This window comes from Musa acuminata, chromosome BXJ2-5, assembly GCF_036884655.1.
Source record: "Musa acuminata AAA Group cultivar baxijiao chromosome BXJ2-5, Cavendish_Baxijiao_AAA, whole genome shotgun sequence".
In the NCBI taxonomy this organism is placed as follows: Eukaryota; Viridiplantae; Streptophyta; class Magnoliopsida; order Zingiberales; family Musaceae; genus Musa; species Musa acuminata.
In genome coordinates this window covers 41,037,501-41,059,832 of record NC_088342.1, presented here as the reverse complement: position 1 = coordinate 41,059,832, position 22,332 = coordinate 41,037,501, and the positions used below count along the sequence as shown (strand labels likewise).

Sequence of the window (22,332 nt, the reverse complement as noted above, 5' to 3'; positions counted from 1 at the left end):
TAATTTTATTTTGTTATAATTTTTTTGGAATGGATAAATTATGATCATACCCATTCAAATCATAAAATTCTTTTGAAGTATGATTTTTAAATTCATCACCATAATCACTATGAATAGAGAAAATCATAAAATATTTTTTTATTTTAAACTTATTTATAAAATTTAGTAAAATATTTAAAATAATAATTTTTATGAGCTAAGAAGTATGTTCAAGTATATCTAGTATAATCATCAATAATCACAAAAGCATATTTGTTACCTCCTAGACTTGTGATATCAATATATCCATGCGAGATTAATTATAAGATTCTTGAATAATCTCTACTTAAATATAATTCTTTTGTATATTATCTCATATAAACTTAAAGAATTTATATATTTTTTTCATCCTGTCCAAAAATCCTATAGAGTATCCTCTTTCATATTTTATAGAAAAACTTAAATTTAAAGATACACAACATATTTATAAAATAATTAAATCTTAATTTTTAGATTTTATTCCTTCATGACAATTTTTTTTCATAGAATTCTGTCCTCTAAAAATATTAATTCTAGAAATCCTAAAATACTTATCAAATCCCAATACCATCCACAGTATGTGTCACAAAGAGTTAGCTAAAAGATCATGAGTTTTCCAAAAGCTAACCCTTCTTGCCATAATTTAGTCTATTAAGGCTTTAGTTCAACTGCCTATCCAATAAATTCTAGTAATGTTTCTTAAAGTTACACTCAAAAGAATATACTTGGTAAGTATTTTTTAAAATTTTTTAATTAGATTATATGATGGACAAAGAATTCAAATATCAAGAATTTCTAAACAAAGAAAATAAATCTTTGGATATTAGAACTTGATTTCACATACATCTTATTCTTTAATCATTAGCATGCCTCTCTAAGTTACCCAATACATTTATCGATTGACTTTTATCTCATGGATGTGTTGTTTTCATCACATTAAATTTATGTGAAAATAATCTCTATATTTAGAGGTAAAATGGTGTATATTAGTTCTCTTTAAATCCTGTATTAATAGAAACCCAGTACAATGGATCTGTCGAGAAACTATATATATATATATATATATATATATATATATATATATATATATATATATATATATATATATATATATATATATATATATATATATATATATATATATATATATATATATAGAAGAATGATGAATTAATCGAGCTGTAAGAGAAGAAATTGTTTTGGCTGAGGGAAGAAGAAGAGGATGTGCAGACAGTATATGTGGAGCAGTACAGTTTGGTATTTCATTTTCTTTTGTATACTTGTATAGATAGGATGTGTCACAAGTCCTGTCAAAGAAAAATGTTTTGTATTTAAGGAACATATCTCACATCATTCATGAAAATGCTTAGTCTCGAGAATTTTTCGTTTTTTATGTTCAAAAGATTCAGAATAATTCAGCTTTTACTTTATATCTTTGGTCAGCTTAAGACCATGACCTCTAATTTGGGTGGGAATAGTGACTAAGAAGAAAAAAATTGTGTGTTTGAACAATGAGGTTAGACTAAGTTTTGTAGGATTCAAAAGTTTCTTGTGGAAAATTTATTGCATAAGAGCATTTATTATATATTAAAATGCCAATGACTCGTGCCTATCTCACCCTTGCCATTGTCGTCATGCATTCTTACTTCACTCTCAGAAGAATTAGTCTTTATTTTGACTAGTTTCATATTGTTGGTCAAATTCTTACCCAATAATAATAATAATAATAATAATAATAATAATAATAATAATAATAATAATAATAATAATAATAATAATAATAGTTACTCTTAAGTCAATCTAAATCTTACCCAATATTAATATGTGATTAAATTAAGGTGTTACACATCTTATCATGTAGGATTAAATTGAGATGTCAATATCTAAAAATCCAAGTAAATATATCACTAATGATATACTCTGACATCATCATTAAAAAATCAAGTTTATATTGATAATTTTCAAAGTACAAAAAATATCAAAAGTAATTTCATAGAAATTTAATCCAACTCTTTAAATTGAAAGTGTTATACAAAGCATACATGAATTTGATATTTAAATCATATAATTATTTTTTAAAATATATCATTTTTCAGTGGTTTTGTCACTATAAATCCATTTATGATTATAGAATATTTTTAAAATTTATTTTCAATATTAAGTCATAAATCCAACAAGACTTAGATAGTTCGTCAAATGGAACATAGATGAGTTATAAAATATCTCTCAAGGACATTAATCTTACTGTTGAAAAAATCAAGCTTTGATATTATCAGTGATGACATTAATAGTGGTTTAACCTTAAATAAAATTTTAAAAACTTGTAAAATTTAAGAAGTAAAACACAAGAGTAAAAGAAGCAATATATATAATCTTTAATAGTGGTTTGATCTGATTACTCTTAATTTTTTATCTGTTAAGGCTACCGATATTGACTAGTGATTTTTCAAAATAATATATGTCACTCCCTAAATATAATTCTAACACATAAATCCTCATGTAACATTAAGTCATAAATCATGATCAAGTCATAAATTCAACAAGACTTAGATATCCATCACATCACATGCAACATAGATAAGTTATAAAATATCTCTCGAAGACATTAATCCTACTGTTGAGAAAATCAAGCTTTGATATTATCGGTGATGACAATAATAGTGGTTTAACCTTAAATAAAATTTTAAAAACTTGTAAAATTTAAGAAGTAAAACACACCATCTAAAAAAATAATATATATATATATATATATATATATATAATCTTTAATAGTGGCTTGATTTGATTACTCTTAATTTTTTATCTGTTGAGGCTACCGATATCGACTAGTGATCTTCAAAAATATATGTCATTCCCTAAATATAATTCTAACACATAAATCCTCATATAACACCATCACATGAGAATAATTTTAATTTATTTGTAAAGATTACAAATATATTGTGCCCGAATGCTTTAGCCTAATTCCAATCATAGTCTAACAGCTACTTAAAGGAAAGATAAATAAATATTTCAATGAATTTAGAGGCATTTAGATCAAATAATCGGTTATCATGTTGATGTCCACTATTATCCTGTGTCAAAATTAAAAAAAAGCAAAAATAAAAACATCAAGTATAGATTGATTTACACATGAGAGAATATGTTAAAGTTGATAGATATATTGGATCATTCTAATAGCCGAAGCTTATCAATTTTGACAACCAAGAAGAATAAAATAGGATGTCACGGTAGATTGTGGATTAGCAGCAGGGAATCTATCTATCTGCACTTGTTCCTGATAAATCTTCTCGATTAGATTCCATTCCGACTTCATAATGGCTACTTATTAGGTAAACACATGCATTCTTTGCTGCCATATTAGCGATATGCCTTGAGATTTTTATTCGGCTTCATCAGCCATCAATTTCCGCATATGAATTGGAACAGCCACTCACATCAAATGAAGTGATAGTGGATGTGATTTGGTGGAGCTGTTCTAAAGTGGGTGAAGTGCCTCCCGGTGAACATCGTTATCGGAATAGGTTGTCTGTGGAATTGCTCCTACTGCTGAGACGATTAAGCTGCAGTGGTTTGACAACAAAGTTCAAGCATCCACATCGTCTTCCTTCCCCCATTTTTCTTTTTTTTTTTGCTTCTCCATGCATCATACCAAAAGAATTATTTAAAAATATTAATAATTTAGGATGAATTTTGGAGAAAAAAAATCTCTCTTTTTTTTTTCTAGAGATGTATTTTTTCTAATTTTCCAAAAGATATCATTCATTTGTTGTAATCGCTAAAATGTATCAATGCTAAAACAATTAAAATAGTATCGACTCATGAGATGAGATGAATCGGTCCTATTTTTAATTATAGTATTTTTTGAATAAATTTATAGCATATTTGCCAAGAAAACTATAAGTCTATTCAAAACACTTTAATTAGTATTTTTAATTATAATATTTTTGAATAATATATTTGCTAGACGTGCTAAGAACACTATATATACTATGAGCTTATTCAAAAACACTTTATTTAGTGCAGAAGTCTTCATATTTGGTTGTTCTTGTTTCTTTACTGATGATAACTATGAGCTATTTTCTAATTGAGTTATAAATCAATTTATCTCATTTATAATATTCTAATGAATAAATTCTATATTGTTAGCATCATTGAGCATGATGGTTCTCCGAGGATATGACGTCTCGTCAGCATCGACTAGAATATTGTCTCTTTGGCAATATATTGGAACACAATATATTAAAGCTGGTGGATTTCACGTCGTCCTCATGAGGCACAACACCAAGCATTCCGGTTCATGAGGACGGTGAGATAGTTTGCTATGTCCGGGCGTCATACATAAGGCATAGGCAGCAGCCCAAATCATCCAAGTGGAGACATCAACAGTTGTTCGAAGAGGAATGAAAGGCGTGGAGTTCACCCCACACGCCTAAAGAAGCAGCAGCGACCACCACTTGAAGGAAGATGTCAGTCTTACGTATTTTCCTTTCTCCTCTCCTCTCTCTTTAAACTTTGCAAACATTACAGTGGAATCCCTGTATTAATTACTATGTGGGGGGTGGGGGGTGGGGGGGATAAGATACATATATCTTAAGTCTGATGGAAGGCCTCCTTTTTTTGAGACTGATGGGCATTAATAAATGCTGGAGTGGCACGACTCTGAACTAGTCATGTTGATTGACAGCACTGCCTTAATCTTGCTATTAGATGACAGAACAATGACTTGAATCCTATTCTTGAATAAAGGTTAACAGATGCATCAGCTTTTCTTTCTAATGTGTTTTCTTGAGGTTTTCGAAACATACGACACATCGCATAGTGTTTAACTTCACCGTTGAATTATGCTGCGAGTCTTGTCTGCAACCAGCAGTTATCCAATGCGTTGGACTCTCGCTGGTGTCTTGCCCAAAGATAGTATTGGAAGCGATGAGAATTTTAGGCATCGTGGTGTTGTGCCAAGTGCTGATTTGCCTGCAGGTTTGCATTAGATTTTGATCCGCCTGGAGACTTCAATATATGTTTCTCTATGTTATATTCCTTATGTTTCTCTTACCTTTGATGCTTGCTTATAAGACACTTGGATTCGAGGAGAAATCTGTAAGTCGTATTGGCAGCTGACTCATAAAATAGAAACAGACGTCAGAGGTTCGACATGGTCCTCCTTTGATACATAGGTTAGAAGTTGTTCTACGAAGAAGACTATGGTTTCATGAAGAGGTTGAGAGAGAAAACTTGTTGAGGAGATTTTAAGTTCCAAAAGCATCGAGCATGTAGATATATATATATTTAGACTTGTCGAAGGTCTATATCGATCTATTCTTTCTTGCCCGTAGAACATATTTTGATCGATATAAAGATATCGATTTCAATGAAACTGATTTACTGATGCAAAGATGTTGATATCTTTCGAGTTGATCAAAGTGTCTTATAAGTAAATTGAAGCGAGTCTCCGTAGACAACGTGACTCATGTCGGTCGCAGTGATATCTGCCACCGGGATGCCATGTCATCATAACAGTACACGTCTTTGGATGCGTTGGCATGGGTACGGATATGTGATTCACGTCCCCGATCGAGGGCATAAAAGCCATTTCGCTCTCCTTTCGGGCTCGTGATTTGCCGGGTCACATGGTGCGCCCAAAACAGGAACGCGCCGGCACGTGCGGGATCGTTCTCTGCACGTGCCCGACGACGGCTGTTGTACTCGCTCCCTTCTAAATTCCCACCTTCTTCATCGTTTGATCGTTTCTCCTTCCCCTATTCTTAGAAACGCGAACAACCACTGCTTCTCTCCTTCCTAACCATCCCCTTCTTCTCTTGCATATACATATTCACAGGACGGAGGTCCATGCATGGTATGGGTTAAGTCTTTCCTTTCCTTTTATCCATTTTCTTCCCTGTATTTTGTCTTCTTTGAGATGATACAACGATTTGTCTTAGACTAGGCTTAGGGTCAAAGACAAGAAGCAAACAATACTACTCCCTTCTCTTTGTCCTTACTTTGTAGTTCATTAATATTGCGGGGAGTAGGCGACAAGGGCATGCAGGAGGACTTGGTTTTTCATGCAGCGGCGGCGCAGCTCTTCGGTGTAAGTGTCTTATAATGCTTCCTAGTTTGTTTATTTCTTTGTATTTTTTTATTTTATATTGAGAGTTTTACGTGATCACTATGCACATATAACTTGTATCAGATTGTGTTGTGGAGACCTTTGTGTCTTTTACCTTTCTATCGTGAAATCGTTTGAAGTAAGTTCTCACATTAATTCTCATCAAGGTTTTCAGTCTGTAAAAAGGATTCATCACTCTTCTCTCTCTCTCTCTCTCTTAGTCTCTGATGTTTCATCTGGGAATTTTCCATGTGAATCTCATAAGCTTGTTTGTTGGTAATAATGCTTTGCGGATTGTTTCTTGTATTATAATCTAGACTACCTTGGAACTCAAAACTTCAAATATTTCTATTCATTATTTTCACTAGATCTTTAGATATTTCTCTATTCCTTATGCAGCTTGATATCCTTTATGGTGTTCCCAACGTTTACCGAGGGCTTCATCCTCTCCTTCTTCAATCTTCTACTTCATTTATTACATGATCTCTTTTCCTTTCACTTGTGTCTTGCACCTGAATGTTCTGTTCTCGATTCATAATTCTTCAGTAAACTCCTAATCAGAAGCCCATATTGTTGGAGTTATTTATGTTGATCGAGAAACATCAATGCCTGAAAGTATTAATCTTTACAAAAACTTCATAGAGGGCGAGTCTTAGCACCATGAAAAGGTGGTCCCTTTACGATCTGGATTGGCATGCATCGTACTGGCTTAGCAGATCAGACAATAGGAATCACATCTGCAGGCGATTGCTCTCCTTGTTAATGGGACACATACTTTCGGTGGCTGAGAGATAGAAGGGTGTAGTAAACAGTAATATGAGGAAGGTGTTCACCTTTCTTCTAAGAATTCTCTTCCTAATGCTTGCCCTTCCCAAGTTCACATAATGTCCAATACATAAAGGGAACCCAATCCCAATCCATATCAATTTGGACAAGGCAAAGAGCACTTGCTTGTGGAGAATCTTTTAGATTTGGCTTTAGTGCATCCACCAGAGGACCAGTGATCTCGTTGGTCATCAGCTTCAAAGTCCTGAAATTTAAAGGTAGCTCTCATTCCCTAAACGTGTCAGCTTTGTACAACTGTTAACTGTTGTAAATGCTGTTGAGCATATACCTGTCACTGTTACAAGACAAACAAGTCGAGTTCCCTTCTTTTATGATGACTTGTGATTGATCCTTACATGAGCTCGGGGCCATTGATACTTTGATGTTCTTAGATTTATGGGATTAAAATGATATTTGCATGCTTTTCACTTTACATATTTCTGTAAATAACTTAATTGGTCGAAGTTTGTCTAACATCCACATGATAATTAAAATAAATCAAAATTGACTTGTCAATCTCATATTTATCTTGTTTTCCAAGCAGAAAAAAGAAGAATAAGACAGAAAAATAAATAAATCAAAGAATGAACTTTCATGTCTTGCAGAATATATTAATGGATCTGATCTACTGGCATATGGGTAAATGCCAACATCAAGTAAACTCTCCTCCTTGGTTGACCTTGTGAGATCATGGAACGGTCTCATGAGACGTAGGTCATCCTGAACAGTTGTGGTGAACTCGCTGTCATGATTGCCACGAGCCGCGTCTTTCCGTCCTATTTCTCTTCACGGCCAACCCTACTTTCCCCGGCCATCCCCCACCCCACCACCACCGGAAGTCAACCATACACTTTGACATTCAAGTCAACACCACAACATGTGTCGTGCCTGCCTGCCTCATCGAACCCAGAATGGCCAGTACGCGCCAAAAGCACGCCACCTTATCACATACCAATTGTCTTCTCCCGCTTCACTACGATTGAAAACTAATAATACGTTTAAGAAGACCATAGATAGACATCGAAATCTGTCAGTGTCTTATCAATACTTACTATGCAGTGTTGATCTCAGTATCTCTGACGCTTCTTGATGGAAGTGGTGTAGTTTATAGTGGGTAAGAATATCTTTATTTATCTTAATTTAATCGCTTTTACGTGTCTCTTTCCATGTGGCTTATTCAACGTAGACGCTTTAAAATGTATCTCTTTTGTGTGTTCTTTTTGCTGGAACGATCCAACTGTAGCAACAGTATGCACACTTCTTGTAGCTCCTTATTTAAATGGCTATTGCGCGAGCAGGAAGAGAATGAGGAGGGCATCTGCAGCTCAATCGCCCCCCGAATCCTTGACTTCGACGACGACGACGACGTCTCCCCCCTCGCGCTCCTCAACTACGCCGACGACGTCAACTCCTCATCATCTTCCGCCACTGCCGCCGCTGTGAATACCGGCACCTCGGCTTCCACCCCTCCCCGGTGCTGGGACGACGTCGGCTCCTTCTCCCCCTTCCCCTCCATCGACGCGCTCTTCGACACCCCTCCTGCCCAGCAGCCCGACCCCGTCCCCGCTGTCTGCTACCCTTCCTCCACCTCCTCCTCGTCGTTGAACCCTCCTCTTCCCGCCATGTTCCCGGTCCCTCCGCCGTACGCCGGAAACCACCACCTGAACCCCTTCGACCGCCAGAATCCCATGGGCGTCGACGCGATCACGAACGGCTACCCGCCGTACTCCCCCGACGCCGCGGCATTCCCACCGAGCCACCAGCATGCGGCGGCGTACGTGCAGCGGCGGCAGGGGTTCGCGGGGATGGAGGCGGGTGGCATCGAGGCGTGCGGAGGACCGTACCGCTTCTTTTATGCGGGAGATATATTGGCAGCCGACGTGTTGAGGCCCGACGACGGTCTCGCGAACCCAGCAGACGTGGCGGAAAACCAGAGGAGGGAGAATGACCATGCGTGGTACGGGCAGTCGCAGGCACCGCCGACAGCGTACGGCACGGACGACTTACGGGTACTAACTGTTACTGTGTCTTTAAATGCCGTCATATTTTGCATGGCAAGCACGATTTAAGTGGCACTATGATTGGTCAACCCTACTGGAGACATAGAGACCAAAAGATCTAACGTTAAAAATACAAGCGCCCCCTCAACATCCTCGTGATCTAACTCGTAACCGGACAACCACATCATTCTCTTGAAATCCTCATTTGGCACCGCATGACATGTTTGGGTCCCATGTTGCCTATTCAAAATCATGTTGACTGGTTCAATTACTTTAGTGGGTCCATGAGCTAGATTTACTTGATTCTTATTCTTCGAATTCATCAGAGCATCAAGGAAACGGGTCTGAGATAATGTACACCCAATTCTAAAGCCCAATAGAGATGCCTGAACTGTTGAACAACCAATTATTAGAGACGGGAATAGTATCTCTCCAGCAGCACTCCTTTGACAAAAAGTTTTCAGATGCCTGATCTGTTAAACCATTATTCTACACAAGATTTGGGAATCGAAGCCTATTATTTATGTTGACCACATCACCAACAAATAGATTCAGCACGCCAAGTACAAATTGTCAAATCATGACAGTAATTTGGCACCTTATATCTTGGCCTTCTATTAAAAGTCTCATTTGCCGGGTAAAGGTGCCGATGGCAGGAAGTGGCTGCAGCCCAATGCCTCTGGCAGCTACTGATATATCGGCAATGGATGATTCCAGCTTCAAAGTAGGGCGCCTGTCAGTGGAGGCGAGGAAGGAGAAGATCGACAGATACATGAAGAAGAGAGCTGAGAGAAACTTCAGCAAAAAGATCAAGGTAAAAATCGATGGAATCAAAACTAATTTAACTGGTCATGAGATGCAAGCCTAAATGATTTCATCCTCTAACAGCCAAGTTGATCACAATACCTGCAGTATGCTTGTAGAAAAACTCTAGCAGACAGCAGACCAAGAGTCCGTGGGCGGTTTGCAAAGAATGATGAACTTGGAGAGACAGCAAAGTCTGGTTCCAGTAACAATGATTTTGATGATGAGGGAGAAGTAAGCACTCTTCTTTTCCGTTGTTGCTTGTTACGCAAGATGCATTCTTCCAAGATGAGTTCAGACTTCAGGTCTAATATACTGCAGTTCATAGCTTAGAAATCTGTCACATAAGTACATTCATAACAAAACAAAGAGGATCTAGCAAGGCAACAGAAGTTTTTGAGTTCATGCAAAACTAGAATTTATCTGCTAAAAGGTAGAAAGATTTTGAGGTTAGCTGGAAGGAAAATTTAGAAATTCAAAAATGATATAGAATTTGAAATCATAAGCCATAAAATTACTCCGATATTATTTTGCATTACATTTTTACCGAAGCATAAGAGACAATTTTTGCTTCCACACTCTCATGCTTCACTTCTAGCAGTTTTTGTTAGCACTTGTTAACACGAGAAATGAATAGCCCACCTCACTTTATCGTCTTCAATACAAATGATCAAAACATGATGAAATCTGAACACTAACTTGATAGTACCATGCAGAATATAAAAACGTAAAATATATGAAGAAAGAACTAATACAATCAATGTTATTGAGGTTAAATAGCTTAAAAGACAATCAATGTACAAATTCAAGCTACATTTTGAAGATTCAATTTTCTTATGATCAGAATAAAAGAATCAAACACTTACATAAAAAGGCTCCAGTCGGAATTCACTCACAGGCTGTAGCATGATTTAAATCATGGATTCACAGGAAACAAGATTTTATAAATGAGCCTCAGTATCTAAGCTAACTTCAAGAAGTTGCTCTTACTTCACTAGGAGAAAGCATATCTTCCAAATTTTGAAGCTACAGGAAACAAAATTTTATAAATGAGCCTCGTATCGAAGCTACCTTCAAGAAGTTGATCCTACTTCACCAGGAGAAAACATATCTTCCAAAATTTGAATCTACAGGAAACATGATTTTATAAATGAGCCTGGGTATCTAAGCTAACTTCAAGATGTTGCTCCTACTAGGAGAAAGCACATCTTCCAAAATTCTTGTAACATATTGTTGTTTCTATTTGCAGGTGGCGGTGAAGGAAGAAGACATACTTGACTCGGACATCCTTACGCACATTAGTGGTGTGAACTCTTTTTCGTACAACTTTACTCTAGAATCTTGGATATGAGCACAGAAATTAAGATCTGAGAAGTCTTTAGTTTTGGTTGTTGTTTTCATCTGTAGCCATTCAACAGCTGATGTAGCCAATATGACCATTTAATAAAATGAATGACCCAGAAACTGATGTTAGCACCACAAAGTTTTTTACCCCCATTGTCTCATACCATTGTTTCAGCAACAAGAAACATATCTTCAACCTTAACACCATAGGCTTTGTAAGTTACAAAGGTTGAATAACATGTAAGTTTATACATGATTTTTGAAACAAAAAAATAGAGTGAGAAAAACAAAGAATTACAAGAAAAAGTTTCTTACGGATACATTGTACCTAGTTAGCATGAGAACTTTGGATCAACGTTTTTCAATGTCAACAAAGATACACAAAGCAGAAGTTTCTCAGGGATATGCATTCCACCTATTCAATGCAAGAAACTTTGGATCAATATTTTTTGACATCAGACTCCAGTTTGATTATGAAACAGGAAAGGCAAGATGTCTCATGACAGCACACACATAAGAAATGGTGGGTTCTCGAGTATTCTGGATCTTCAGCAGATACAGTAATTAAATAAACAATATGGAGAAAAAAAGATCCTGACATGATAAAGAATGTATTGTTGGTCTTAACAAGAATGATCAGGAATGTAAGGTGCAACTTCTTTTTGCTACAAAATCCAGAATACAGTATGATGGCACTTATCAATTAAGGATATGTTTTCCCTCTTCAAAAGAGCATTTCACTCAGCTACTGTGTCCCTAATCCGTTGTTTAATACTTGAAGAAAGCCTTAATCCAAATCCTGAGATTATTTTTTCTGACTTGACTGACTGAAATAGGTGTAGCCACTCATAATGCCATATTATACATCTCCAGTCAATGTAGCATACACGACAAATGAAGAAGCAATCTCCTCTTCAACAAGCTCAGTGATAATGACAATGAGGAACTGAGTCTTGAACAATGCTAAGTCCGTGGTACTGATGATTTGCAGCATACTTTTCAATCATCAGTCATAGAAAGCTGTTCACAAGCTTATGTTATCAATTTACAGCTGCAACCATATATTTATGTTCTAATTAACAGACAATATGAAAAATATACAGTAATTATATCAAGGTCATCGGTATTACCTCGTTTACAGGAATTGATTTAAGCAAAGCAATACAGAAAGTCACAAACCTAAAGCCATCTCACCTGAAGGAAATTGCTCTGCTTGAAGAACTCTCGTACATCCACGGAAACCATCAAAATCCGGTTTTTTATAATTCAAACGAGCTCCATACCTCGAATCGCATCCCAAAAGTCGACGCTCCTGCGGGTTCCTGGTGGACCACTTGGTCAACGATTAACTGCCCCTGAGAACTCAATTGTAACGTTTCAGGAACCCTTGACCAGCGGACAATCCGGGGGGTGGGGGTCGTGTATCTGAGAAGATTGGTGGCGCCAATTCAAGCTTTAGGCCGCCCGATCGCAGCGGAAGGGAGGCTCCGGCCGGATCGAGGCGTTTCGGGGCCCGGTAGCTCTTGGGGAAGGATTGGAGCACAATAAGTGGAGCATTTGACGGGCCTTGGAGCATTGATTTCGGCGGAGAGGGGATTGAGGGGCTGCGATAGAAGTGGCAAAAGGGCGGCGAAAGCGAATGATCGCGTCAGATGTCGGAATTGGAAAGAGTCGTGTTTGGATCGAGGGAAGGAAAGGGGATCGGATGTCCATAAAGGCCCATACAAATGTCAGGGCCCATATAGAAGGGCGTTGTCGCCCATCAACGTTGATCCAATCATATTGTACAAAGCGTCCTTCCGTGGTATCTTTTCTTATTTCACTTCCGTGGCACGTGTTCATACACACATGAAAGTCGAGTATATATATATATATATATATACTCTAACAGGCTTTCGAAAAAGGATTAACTTAATTTAGTGGTCTTATGATTAAATTATTCTATTACTTGGCCTAAAAGAAAATCTTATGAGATAATTGATACTTAGTTCAAGTGGTCTAAATCATGAGTATAAACAATATAAAAATAGTAAATTCATGTAGTTCTATAAATCAATTGAATTCATCTTTTATTTTCATTATGGGACTAAACTGGTCAAATTTTGAGCTGGGTTTCACATTTGAGGAGTATAAAAGACCAACGATGATGGAAAATATTGACCATTCTTGTCAAATATATTTGGTTATCATAAAAAAATTCAGAAATCTAACAAATAGTCAATGACACATGCCGTCGAAGATGAACTACTACTAAACTCAGAAATAGATTATATCCACATTTAGAATTTGACCAACAATATGAAAATAGTTAAGATAAAGACTAGTTCTTCTGAGAGTGACCCAAAAGAACATTAAGAATTTGACCAACAATATGAAACTAGTCAAGATAAAGATTAATTCTTCTGAGAGTGAAGTAAGAATGCATGGTGACAATGGCAAGGGTGAGATAGGCACGAGTCATGGTATTTTAATATATAATAAATGCTCTTATGCAATAAATTTTCCACAAGAAACTTTTGAATCCTACAAAACTTAGTCTAACCTCATTGTTCCAACACACTATTCCCACCCAAATTAGAGGTCATGGTCTTAAGCTGACCAAAGATATATAGTAAAAGCTGAATTATTTTGAATCTTTTGAACATAAAAAACGAAAAATTCTCGAGACTAAGCATTTTCATGAATGATGTGAGATATGTTCCTTAAATACAAAACATTTTTCTTTGACAGGATTTGTGACACATCCTATCTATACAAGTATACAAAAGAAAATGAAATACCAAACTGTACTGCTGCACATATACTGTCTGCACATCGTCTTCTTCTTCCCTCGGCCAAAACAATTTCTTCTCTTACAGCTCGATTAATTCATCATTCCTGAAAACCATTTAGCATACCGATTGTAATCGTTTCGAACGGCTGAGGAATGCAAGCTTGGGTTTGAGCAGATATCTCCTGCGCGACGAAACGCATGGAAGGACGCGACGATGGATTGCTGCTAATGCACGCCAGTGCCACCTTCACGATGAAGACGACCTCCTCTGCTAACTGGCCGGCCGGAGCAGGCAATCGTTGGTCCAGCGTTTCCTTCAGCAACAATTCTTTTCCTTCCGGCAACGAAGGCAGAGAGGAAATGAGTTCCCCTGGGTGCTTCCCCATCATGACTTCCAGTGCTACAACCCCAAAGCTGTAGACATCGCATTTCTCTGTCACCCTCATTGTGTAAGCGAGCTCTGCAAAACAAGTTCATCAGGTTGAATCATATAATGTCCAGGTGACTGCAGAATGAGAATGGAAGAGGTGTTGTTACCTGGAGCCATGTAGCCGTAGGATCCAGCAACAGCGGTCCAATTGGAAGAATCAGGGTTCAGCAACTTCGCTGTTCCGAAATCGGACAAACGAGGCTCGAAATGCGACTCCAGCAAGATGTTGTTCACCGAGACATCACGATGCACGATCGGCAGGGAGCAATCGTGGTGCAGATAGGCCAAGGCATGAACCAACCCGTGTACAACCTTCACTCTCATCGCCCACTCCAGCTTCGTCCCCCCTTCCTCCCCATGCAGCACCTCCCCCAAGCTACCCCTGCTGACGTACTCGTACACCAAGTACATGTATCCGCTCTTCAAGCAGAACCCGTGCAGCTTCACGATGTTTCGGTGTCTGACCTCTGTGAGAGCTGCGATCTCGTTGTCGAAGCTCTTCTGATACATGTCCACCATCTCTTCAGAATGCGCAACGTGAAAACGCTTCACAGCAACTACCTGCCCTGTCGGCAGCTCCGCCTTGTAGACGCTTCCGAATCGTCCTCTTCCAATGCAGCAAGCTTCGTCGAAGTTGCCCGTCGCATTCGCAATGTCCATGAAAGTGAACTTGCATTCTCTTTCCCATATCGATGACTCGGAACTTTCCCTGGCAGCTTTCTCCATCTCAAGCTTCTCTCGAGGGTCATCCCTGCATAATAGCATGATCGTTATGACTGTGGCCGCCAACACCAACACCCCCACAACTGGAACAACGATCGCGATGACGAGTCGTTTGTGATGCTTGTGAGAAACTTCACCGGAGGTAGAGAAACAAGAAAGTAAGCCTTTCACATCTCCGCATAGCCCCAGATTACCCACATAGGCTTTGAAAGATGCATTCCGGAAAGCACCTCCTTTTGGAATCGGACCTGTGAAATTGTTGTAGGAGAAGTCCACAGATTCCAGGCTGACCATTTCTGATAAAGAATCTGGGATTTCACCTGAAAGATTGTTATGGGAGATGTTGAGCTTTTGCAGCCTCGTCAGCTTCTCAAGATTTGATGGTATTGTCCCAGAGAGAGAATTGCTACTCAAGTCTAATAGGATTTGGAGAGAATTCAAGTTTCCTAGCTGATATGGTATCTCCCCTGTCAACTTATTCATGCTCAGATCCAACAACAACAGGTCGTTCAGATTAGCGAGCTCCGCAGTTACTCGGCCAGTGAGTTCATTTCCTGATAGATCAAGATGTGTTAGTGGATCAAGCTCTCCTAGCTCTGAAGGAATCGAACCTGTTAACATGTTGCTGCTCAAGTCGAGCTTAAATAAGAACTCCAATTTCCCGATTTCAGGTGGGATGCCTCCTGCCAGATAGTTTGACGCCAAGCTCAGATCTTGTAGATTGGTCATGTTTCCCAATGCTGCGGGAATGTCACCGGAGATGCTATTGCCGTCTACGTGCAAGTAAGTGAGGCTCTTGAACTCTGCCCAGTCCGGCGAGAGCGTGCCAGTCAACTGGTTTCCAGTGAGGTCTAAGTAAACAAGGTCGGGGTGTACTCCGAAAGCTTCTTCTAAGTTCCCACTGAAGTGGTTCGAGTCCAACCGGACTCGAAGCAGCTTCGAGCAATTCCGCAAACAAGACGGCAAATAGCCGGAGAAATTGTTGCTATTCACCAGGAGGTGGTGAAGGGCGAAGCCGGTGCACAATCCTCGAGGCAGTTCACCGGAGAAGGAATTGTTCGAGAAGCTGACGTTCTGCAACAGGCCATTCTGTCCGAGGTCTCGGGGGATGCTACCAGCGAGGTTGTTGGTGAAGACGGATAGAGAAGCAAGGTTTGGAAGCTCAGCGATGGTACCTGGTAGCTCCCCCTCTAAATTGTTGGTGTTGAGGTCAATGCTAGCCAGTGCAGTCATGTTTCCAATCTCCTCCGGGATCGAGCCGGTGAGATTGTTGTAGAAGAGATTCAAGACAGATAAGTTCGTGAGGTTGCCGATTGTCGAAGGGATTGTACCCGTCAGCGAGTTCTCTGACAGATCCAACTGGAACAAGTTCACCAAATTCCCAATCTCCACCGGAATTGGACCGGAAAGATTGTTGGTGTAGAGGAAGAGGTATGTCAGATTCGTCGCTAGTCCAATCTCCGAGGGAATCCGCCCAGTGATGGAGTTGTTCTGCACCTGAAAGGAAATAAGCTGAGGCCAACTACCGAAGAAGTCTGACGGGATCTTGCCGGAAAGCAAGTTGGAGGAGAACCCGAACTCCCTCATTTTGGTGAGCTTCACAAAGGATCCTGGAAATTCTCCCTCGAGCCGATTGGTAGACAGTTCTATGTAGTTCAGATTGGTACAGTTGCCGAGTTCAGGAGGGATGGTGGAGTTCAGTCCTGCCAATTTGATGTCGAGGCGTTCCAGCTTCTGGAGCTGACCTAGCGAAGGTGGAATCGGTCCACCCAATGAATTGCTGTAAAGCTCAAGAACTCGAAGGCTGGAAATGGATCCTAGAGTCGCCGGCACCCCTCCGACGAGGTTGTTTCCTCCCAGGCGAAGGTCTCGAAGCCGCGGTAGCTTAGTAAGAGAGGCTGGAATTACTCCTTCAAAGGAATTGAATGAAAGATTCAGGTACTCGAGGCTTACTAAGTTGATAGCCAATGACTCTGGGATTGGACCTGTGAATCTGTTCTCTGAGAGATCAAGGTATGTTAAGTTGGTGCATTTCAGTATGAACGGAGGGAACTCTTCTGTCAGGCTGTTGAGGAACAGATCGAGGTATGTCAAAGAAGGCATGCCGGTGAAATTGGAGTAGTCCGGTGTTTCCAAGTAATTGGATCCGAGGTCGAGGAGCTGCACCTTCTGCAGACCGCTAAGCTGGTAGGGTATCCCTCCGCCCAAGCTGTTGTTGTCGAGACGGAGCTCGAGGAGCTCCGACAGCTGCCCAATCTCCCGCGGAATGGATCCGCTGAAGTTGTTACTGCTGAGGTCTAATGAGGTGAGCTTGGACAGAGCAGAGATGTTGGAAGGGACGGCGCCGGCGAGGTTATTGTAGCTGAGATCGAGAGTTGTGAGGTTGGGCAAAGAGGAGAAGTCCAAGTTAACGAGAGTGCCGACGAGGTTGGAATACGGTAAACTCAGCTGCACGACGACGCTGCCGCCGGAGTCGCAGCGAACGCCGAACCACTCGCATGGGGTGGTGGAGTTGGCGAGGGACCATGAGGCAAGAGAGTCAGGCTGGAGCAGGCTGGATTTCCACGCTAGAAGAGCTTGCGTTTCTGTTTCTGCTGCGGTGTTCGAAGGCGAGAAGGAGAAGAGGAGGAAGAGAAGGTTGAGGAGGGGAGTTGGGGCATGGATCAGCTTCATGGCTGACTGAAGAAAATGGAGGTTGCTGTAGCCACACGGTGGCGGAGAAAGATATAAGGCTGAGGGGAGGAAGAGGACGAGGGTGTGAAATCATTTGCTTTTTGATTTGAATAAACTTCCATGCCCAATTTTTCCAACTGTGGAATTAGTGAAGGTCTTTGGACTCTCTTTAACGGCGAGGGCGACAGTTAATAGTGGATGTGGCTGCTTTTTGCTGGATTATTCACATCCTATCTAATTGAACACAACCTGTGAAGACCACAAATATAAATATAAATAAATAAATATATATATATATATATATATATATATATATATAGTTTCTCGACAGATCCATTGTACTGGGTTTCTATTAATACATGATTTAAAGAGAACTAATATGCACCATTTTACCTCTAAATGTAGAGATTATTTTCACATAAATTTAATATGATGAAAAATCTAATCTGAAAAATCTGAAAAATCTAGAGAATTCTTTGTCCATCATATAATCTAATTAAAAAATCTAAAAAAATACTTACCAAGTAGATTCTTTTGAGTCTAACTTTATGAAACATTACTAGAATTTATTGGATAGGCAGTTGAACTAAAGCCTTAACAGACTAAATTATGGCAAGAAGGGTTAGTTTTTGGAAAATTAATGATCTTTTAGCTAATTCTTTGTGACATACGGTGGATGGTACTGGGATTTTATAAATATTTTAGGATTTCTAAAGTTGATATCTTTATGGGACAGAATTCTAGTAAAAAATTTGTCATGAAGGAGTAAACTCTAAAAATTAAGATATAATTATTTTATAAATATCTCATGTATCTTTAAATTTAAGTTTTTCTATAAATTATCCAAAGAGGATGCTTTATAGAACTTATGGAGAGGCTGAATATATATATATATATATATATATATATATATATATATATATATATATATATATATATATATATATATATATATATATATATATATATATATATATATATATATATATATTCTTTAAGTTTATATGAGATAATATACAAAAAGATTATATTTAAGTAAAGATTATTCAAGAATCTTATAATTAATATCACTTGATGAAGAATTTGATTTTCACCATAGATGAATGTCTAAAATTTTAATCTCATAAATCTTAAAATTAAAGAACTCGTAAGAGAAATATATAAAATTAAATTTATTAAAAATAAAATTTATAATGCATGCCAACTAGGAAAACATATTAAGAGTAGGTTCAAACCTAAAAGTTAACTATCTCTAGTCCATTACAACTAATTCATATTAATTTATTTGAATCCATTGATATCACAAGTCTATGATGTAACAAATATTTTTTTTAATTATTGATGATTATAGTAGATATTCTTGAACATACTTCTTAGCACATAAATATTTTAAATATTTTACTAAATTTTATAAATAAGTTTAAAATAAAAAAGATTTTATGATTTCCTTTATTTGTAATTATAGTGATGAATTTAAAAATCATATTTCAAAAAAAATTATGATTTGAATGAGTATAATCATAATTTATCCACTCCAAAAAATTTACAACAAAATAAAATTATTGAGAGAAAAAATAGGAGCTTATAAGAGATGATCAGGACTATACTTAATGAATATAACATATTCAAAATACTTTTGGGTTGAAGCCATTAATATGATATTCTATGTCATGAACAGTATTTTTATAAGAAACCCAATATCTCATATTTCAAAGTTTTTTATTATAAATATTTTATTTTAAATGATAAAGATGTCCTAGGAAAATTTGATGTAAAATTTGTGAAGGCATTTTTCTTAGATATTCTTCTATCTTATCGAGTTTTCAATAAGAGATTCTTAATCTTATCGAGTTGTCTTTTATGAATCTCTTGCGATTAAGAAAAATAATTTTGATTATGATTTTGAATTTGATAAATTGAATTTGAATGAGGATTTTTCTTCCTAGATCAACTTGAATACATTTATTTCCAAAGAAAGCTTATCTATAGAATAAAAATATATATATGCACATCCTAAATAGTTAATTATTAGAGGTACATCAAAAGTTATTTAAACTCATTATTCGTTTAAAAATATTTATATAAATATTATTTTTTATTTTAAATTAAGCTTAAATAAATAATGTTCTTAAAGATGACTAATGAGTCTCGGCAATATATAAAAAACTAAATCAATTTGAAAGAAATAAAGTTTGAATGCTTGTTCGTAGATCTAATGATCATCTTATAGTTGATATTAAATTAGTCTTTAGGAATAAGTAAGATGAACAAGATGTCATAGTTCGAAACAAGGCTAGATTAGTAGCTAAAGAATTCAACCAAAAAGAAGATATAGACTATTGATGGTGTCATGATTACCATTGACTGGTAGGTTGGCCCGATTGGTTTAGTGCCGAAGGTGCAGATCCATCCTCATGTCTCATCCATGCTGATGTAGGGCTGCTGACATGGTGAACTGGTGCAAGAGGTTAGCATGAGAGGTTGTTTGTCAAGAAGGCTCTGACCTTAGAGCGAAGAGGTCAGGTAAAGGGATCGGGGTCTTCTTAGCTACATGGTCCTTTCTAAGCCACCGGGTCACCTTTCGATAATGGAATCAACACTTGGATGTTAGCGATCCTACACAATAGGTCGGTGTTGGGGGACTTCACGGCTCGACCCCTTCGATGCTTAAGTTAGTGCGAGACAGAGGGAGAAAGAGAGAGAGCGCAGTATAAGCTATATAATTGATTCGTTTACAGAATGTTAGATAGCTGATGATGCCTTATTGTCAGACAACGATTTTGTAATCACAATGGTGTATCTGGTCCTTAGACTTGAGACACTAAGGATGTCATGTATGAGTGCTCCACTCTTTGATACTAGACTTATATGTATGAATGTATTGGGAAAAAACATGTTAAAGCGGAATATTCTTTTCCCTCTTTGTGTATCAAAATGGGTTCCTCATCAAAATACCAACTTGATATCCAAATAAAAATATCAATCAGCACAGCATAAACAATAGAGCATCAACCAGCATAGTATAAACAATAGAGTAAATAATCAATCACACAATGAGACCAAATCTTTTTAACATGAAAAACCTAATGTGAGAAAAACCACGGGACCGTAGTCCACCTCAAACTTCCACTATCAATAATAATGATAACAGGTTTATAGTAGATCTTCTCTAGAATAACTAGAGGATCAGAATAACATCAAGATCATAGATCTTGGCTCAAGAATAGCACATCTTCATCACATACTTGGATCTCCTCGTAAGAGAATTCTAGGTCTCACAACATAGATATAGCAGAAAAGTACCTTAGAGAGGGTAAACTATAGATCGACACCGTTAGGATTGTAGAGTTTGCTGCAAGGATTCTCCACATAAAATTTAGGTCAAAACTGACGACGTTTGGCCACCGATCGGCAAGTAGAAAACTCAAAAACCTTATTTTTTTCTCTTTCTTTCTCTCTCTACGCCGCCGCTCGCTGCACGCTCATCTGCACACACACACACACACACACACACGCGCTGCACTCGTTCACAGCGCGCGCACACACGCTACACCAAACCCTATCTCTCTCTCTTTTTAATTTCTGCCTTTGATTTGAGCTCAATAGGCCCAATTTATCCAAGCCCACGTATGGGCCGGACCCAACAGAATGTTCCAGATCTAGCGTAGTCAATTATCAGGAGTGGTAGTCAACCTTACGATGGCTATTAAGTATCGATAGAGAATCATCCACTCTGGTGTCATGAGAGAAATGTCTCATGTGTTCTTGCTTAGACAAATGTCTAACCAAGGTCATTCAGATTGAAATCTTTAATATACATAGTTTTTTATTTTCTGAATTTTTGCGTACCAATCTTCGCACAACGATGAACACATATTTGGGAAATTAGGAATTTTGTTTTCTATTCTTCCACTACGCATGTGATATTGGCCCTCCCAAGATTTTCTAATAGTGATATCAGAGTCAGGTTATTCGTGTGAAAGATTGATTTTAAATGACTAGTGTTGTATTTTGGAGAAGCTTTTGACGTCAAAATCATTGACGTAAAAGCAAGAAAGGGCAGCAACAGTTGTTGCCCTCGCAGATGGCAGCCTTGCCTGCCATCTACGTGCAAGGGGATGGCGACCGGCAGGCTACTATTAATGATTTACGACCAGCGGCCTGGTGCCGACGGTTTACGGCCTGCCTGCAGCAAGCACCACCTATGGGTTGGGCTCCCGCAGGCAAGGCAGCCTGCAACGACGGCCGTAGCAAGCAAGGGGAGGAGGATAGTTAGGGTTTTTGGTAAATGATAGTTTTTTCCCTCATAATTTCAAAAATTTTAGATTTTGTCTTTTGTCCAAATTATAAAAATACCCCCAAAATTTAAAAAATTCCCTATATATCCCAAAAATTTAAAAAATATTAATTAATTAAAATATTTAATTGATTATTATTTTTATTATTATCTAGTAGTCCTACGTGATGATGATTTATACATGTGATGTATGATATGTGGACGGATAATCATGGACCGTATGATGTGTGTACTTGTGATTATTATTATTGGGGTTTGCGAGCTTTCATTTTATTTCTCATTTATTGTTAGGCCTGCTTGCTCATGATTTAGTTGTAATCACATGAGGAGACGCAG

General features: G+C 37.9%; 3 protein-coding genes across 4 annotated transcripts; 2 read left to right on the top strand and 1 right to left on the bottom strand.

The window, feature by feature from the left end:
• Positions 1 to 5,788: 5,788 nt before the first annotated feature.
• Positions 5,789 to 9,563, top strand: LOC135612809 (uncharacterized). The gene is made up of 3 exons (XM_065109511.1): positions 5,789 to 5,875; positions 6,028 to 6,109; positions 8,251 to 9,563. The coding sequence occupies exons 2-3, from the start codon at positions 6,062 to 6,064 to the stop codon at positions 9,019 to 9,021; spliced, it is 819 nt and encodes a 272-aa protein (XP_064965583.1). The 5' UTR covers positions 5,789 to 5,875; positions 6,028 to 6,061; the 3' UTR covers positions 9,022 to 9,563.
• Positions 9,564 to 9,601: 38 nt separating this feature from the next.
• LOC103985933 (zinc finger protein CONSTANS-LIKE 4-like) lies at positions 9,602 to 11,107 on the top strand. Its single transcript, XM_009403785.3, has 3 exons — positions 9,602 to 9,766; positions 9,865 to 9,990; positions 11,006 to 11,107. The coding sequence occupies exons 1-3, from the start codon at positions 9,602 to 9,604 to the stop codon at positions 11,105 to 11,107; spliced, it is 393 nt and encodes a 130-aa protein (XP_009402060.3).
• A 2,567-nt stretch (positions 11,108 to 13,674) lies between these two features.
• Positions 13,675 to 17,801, bottom strand: LOC135584510 (MDIS1-interacting receptor like kinase 2-like). 2 transcript variants are annotated; one of them, XM_018826007.2, is made up of 3 exons: positions 17,012 to 17,801; positions 14,411 to 16,936; positions 13,675 to 14,333 (listed from the first exon to the last, which is right to left on the bottom strand). In XM_018826007.2, the coding sequence occupies exons 1-3, from the start codon at positions 17,697 to 17,699 to the stop codon at positions 13,972 to 13,974; spliced, it is 3,576 nt and encodes a 1,191-aa protein (XP_018681552.2). In that variant the 5' UTR covers positions 17,700 to 17,801; the 3' UTR covers positions 13,675 to 13,971. The 2 variants fall into 2 exon arrangements, with proteins under 2 accessions (XP_018681552.2, XP_064965581.1); XM_065109509.1 differs by having other exon boundaries at positions 14,411 to 17,801.
• Positions 17,802 to 22,332: the final 4,531 nt, after the last annotated feature.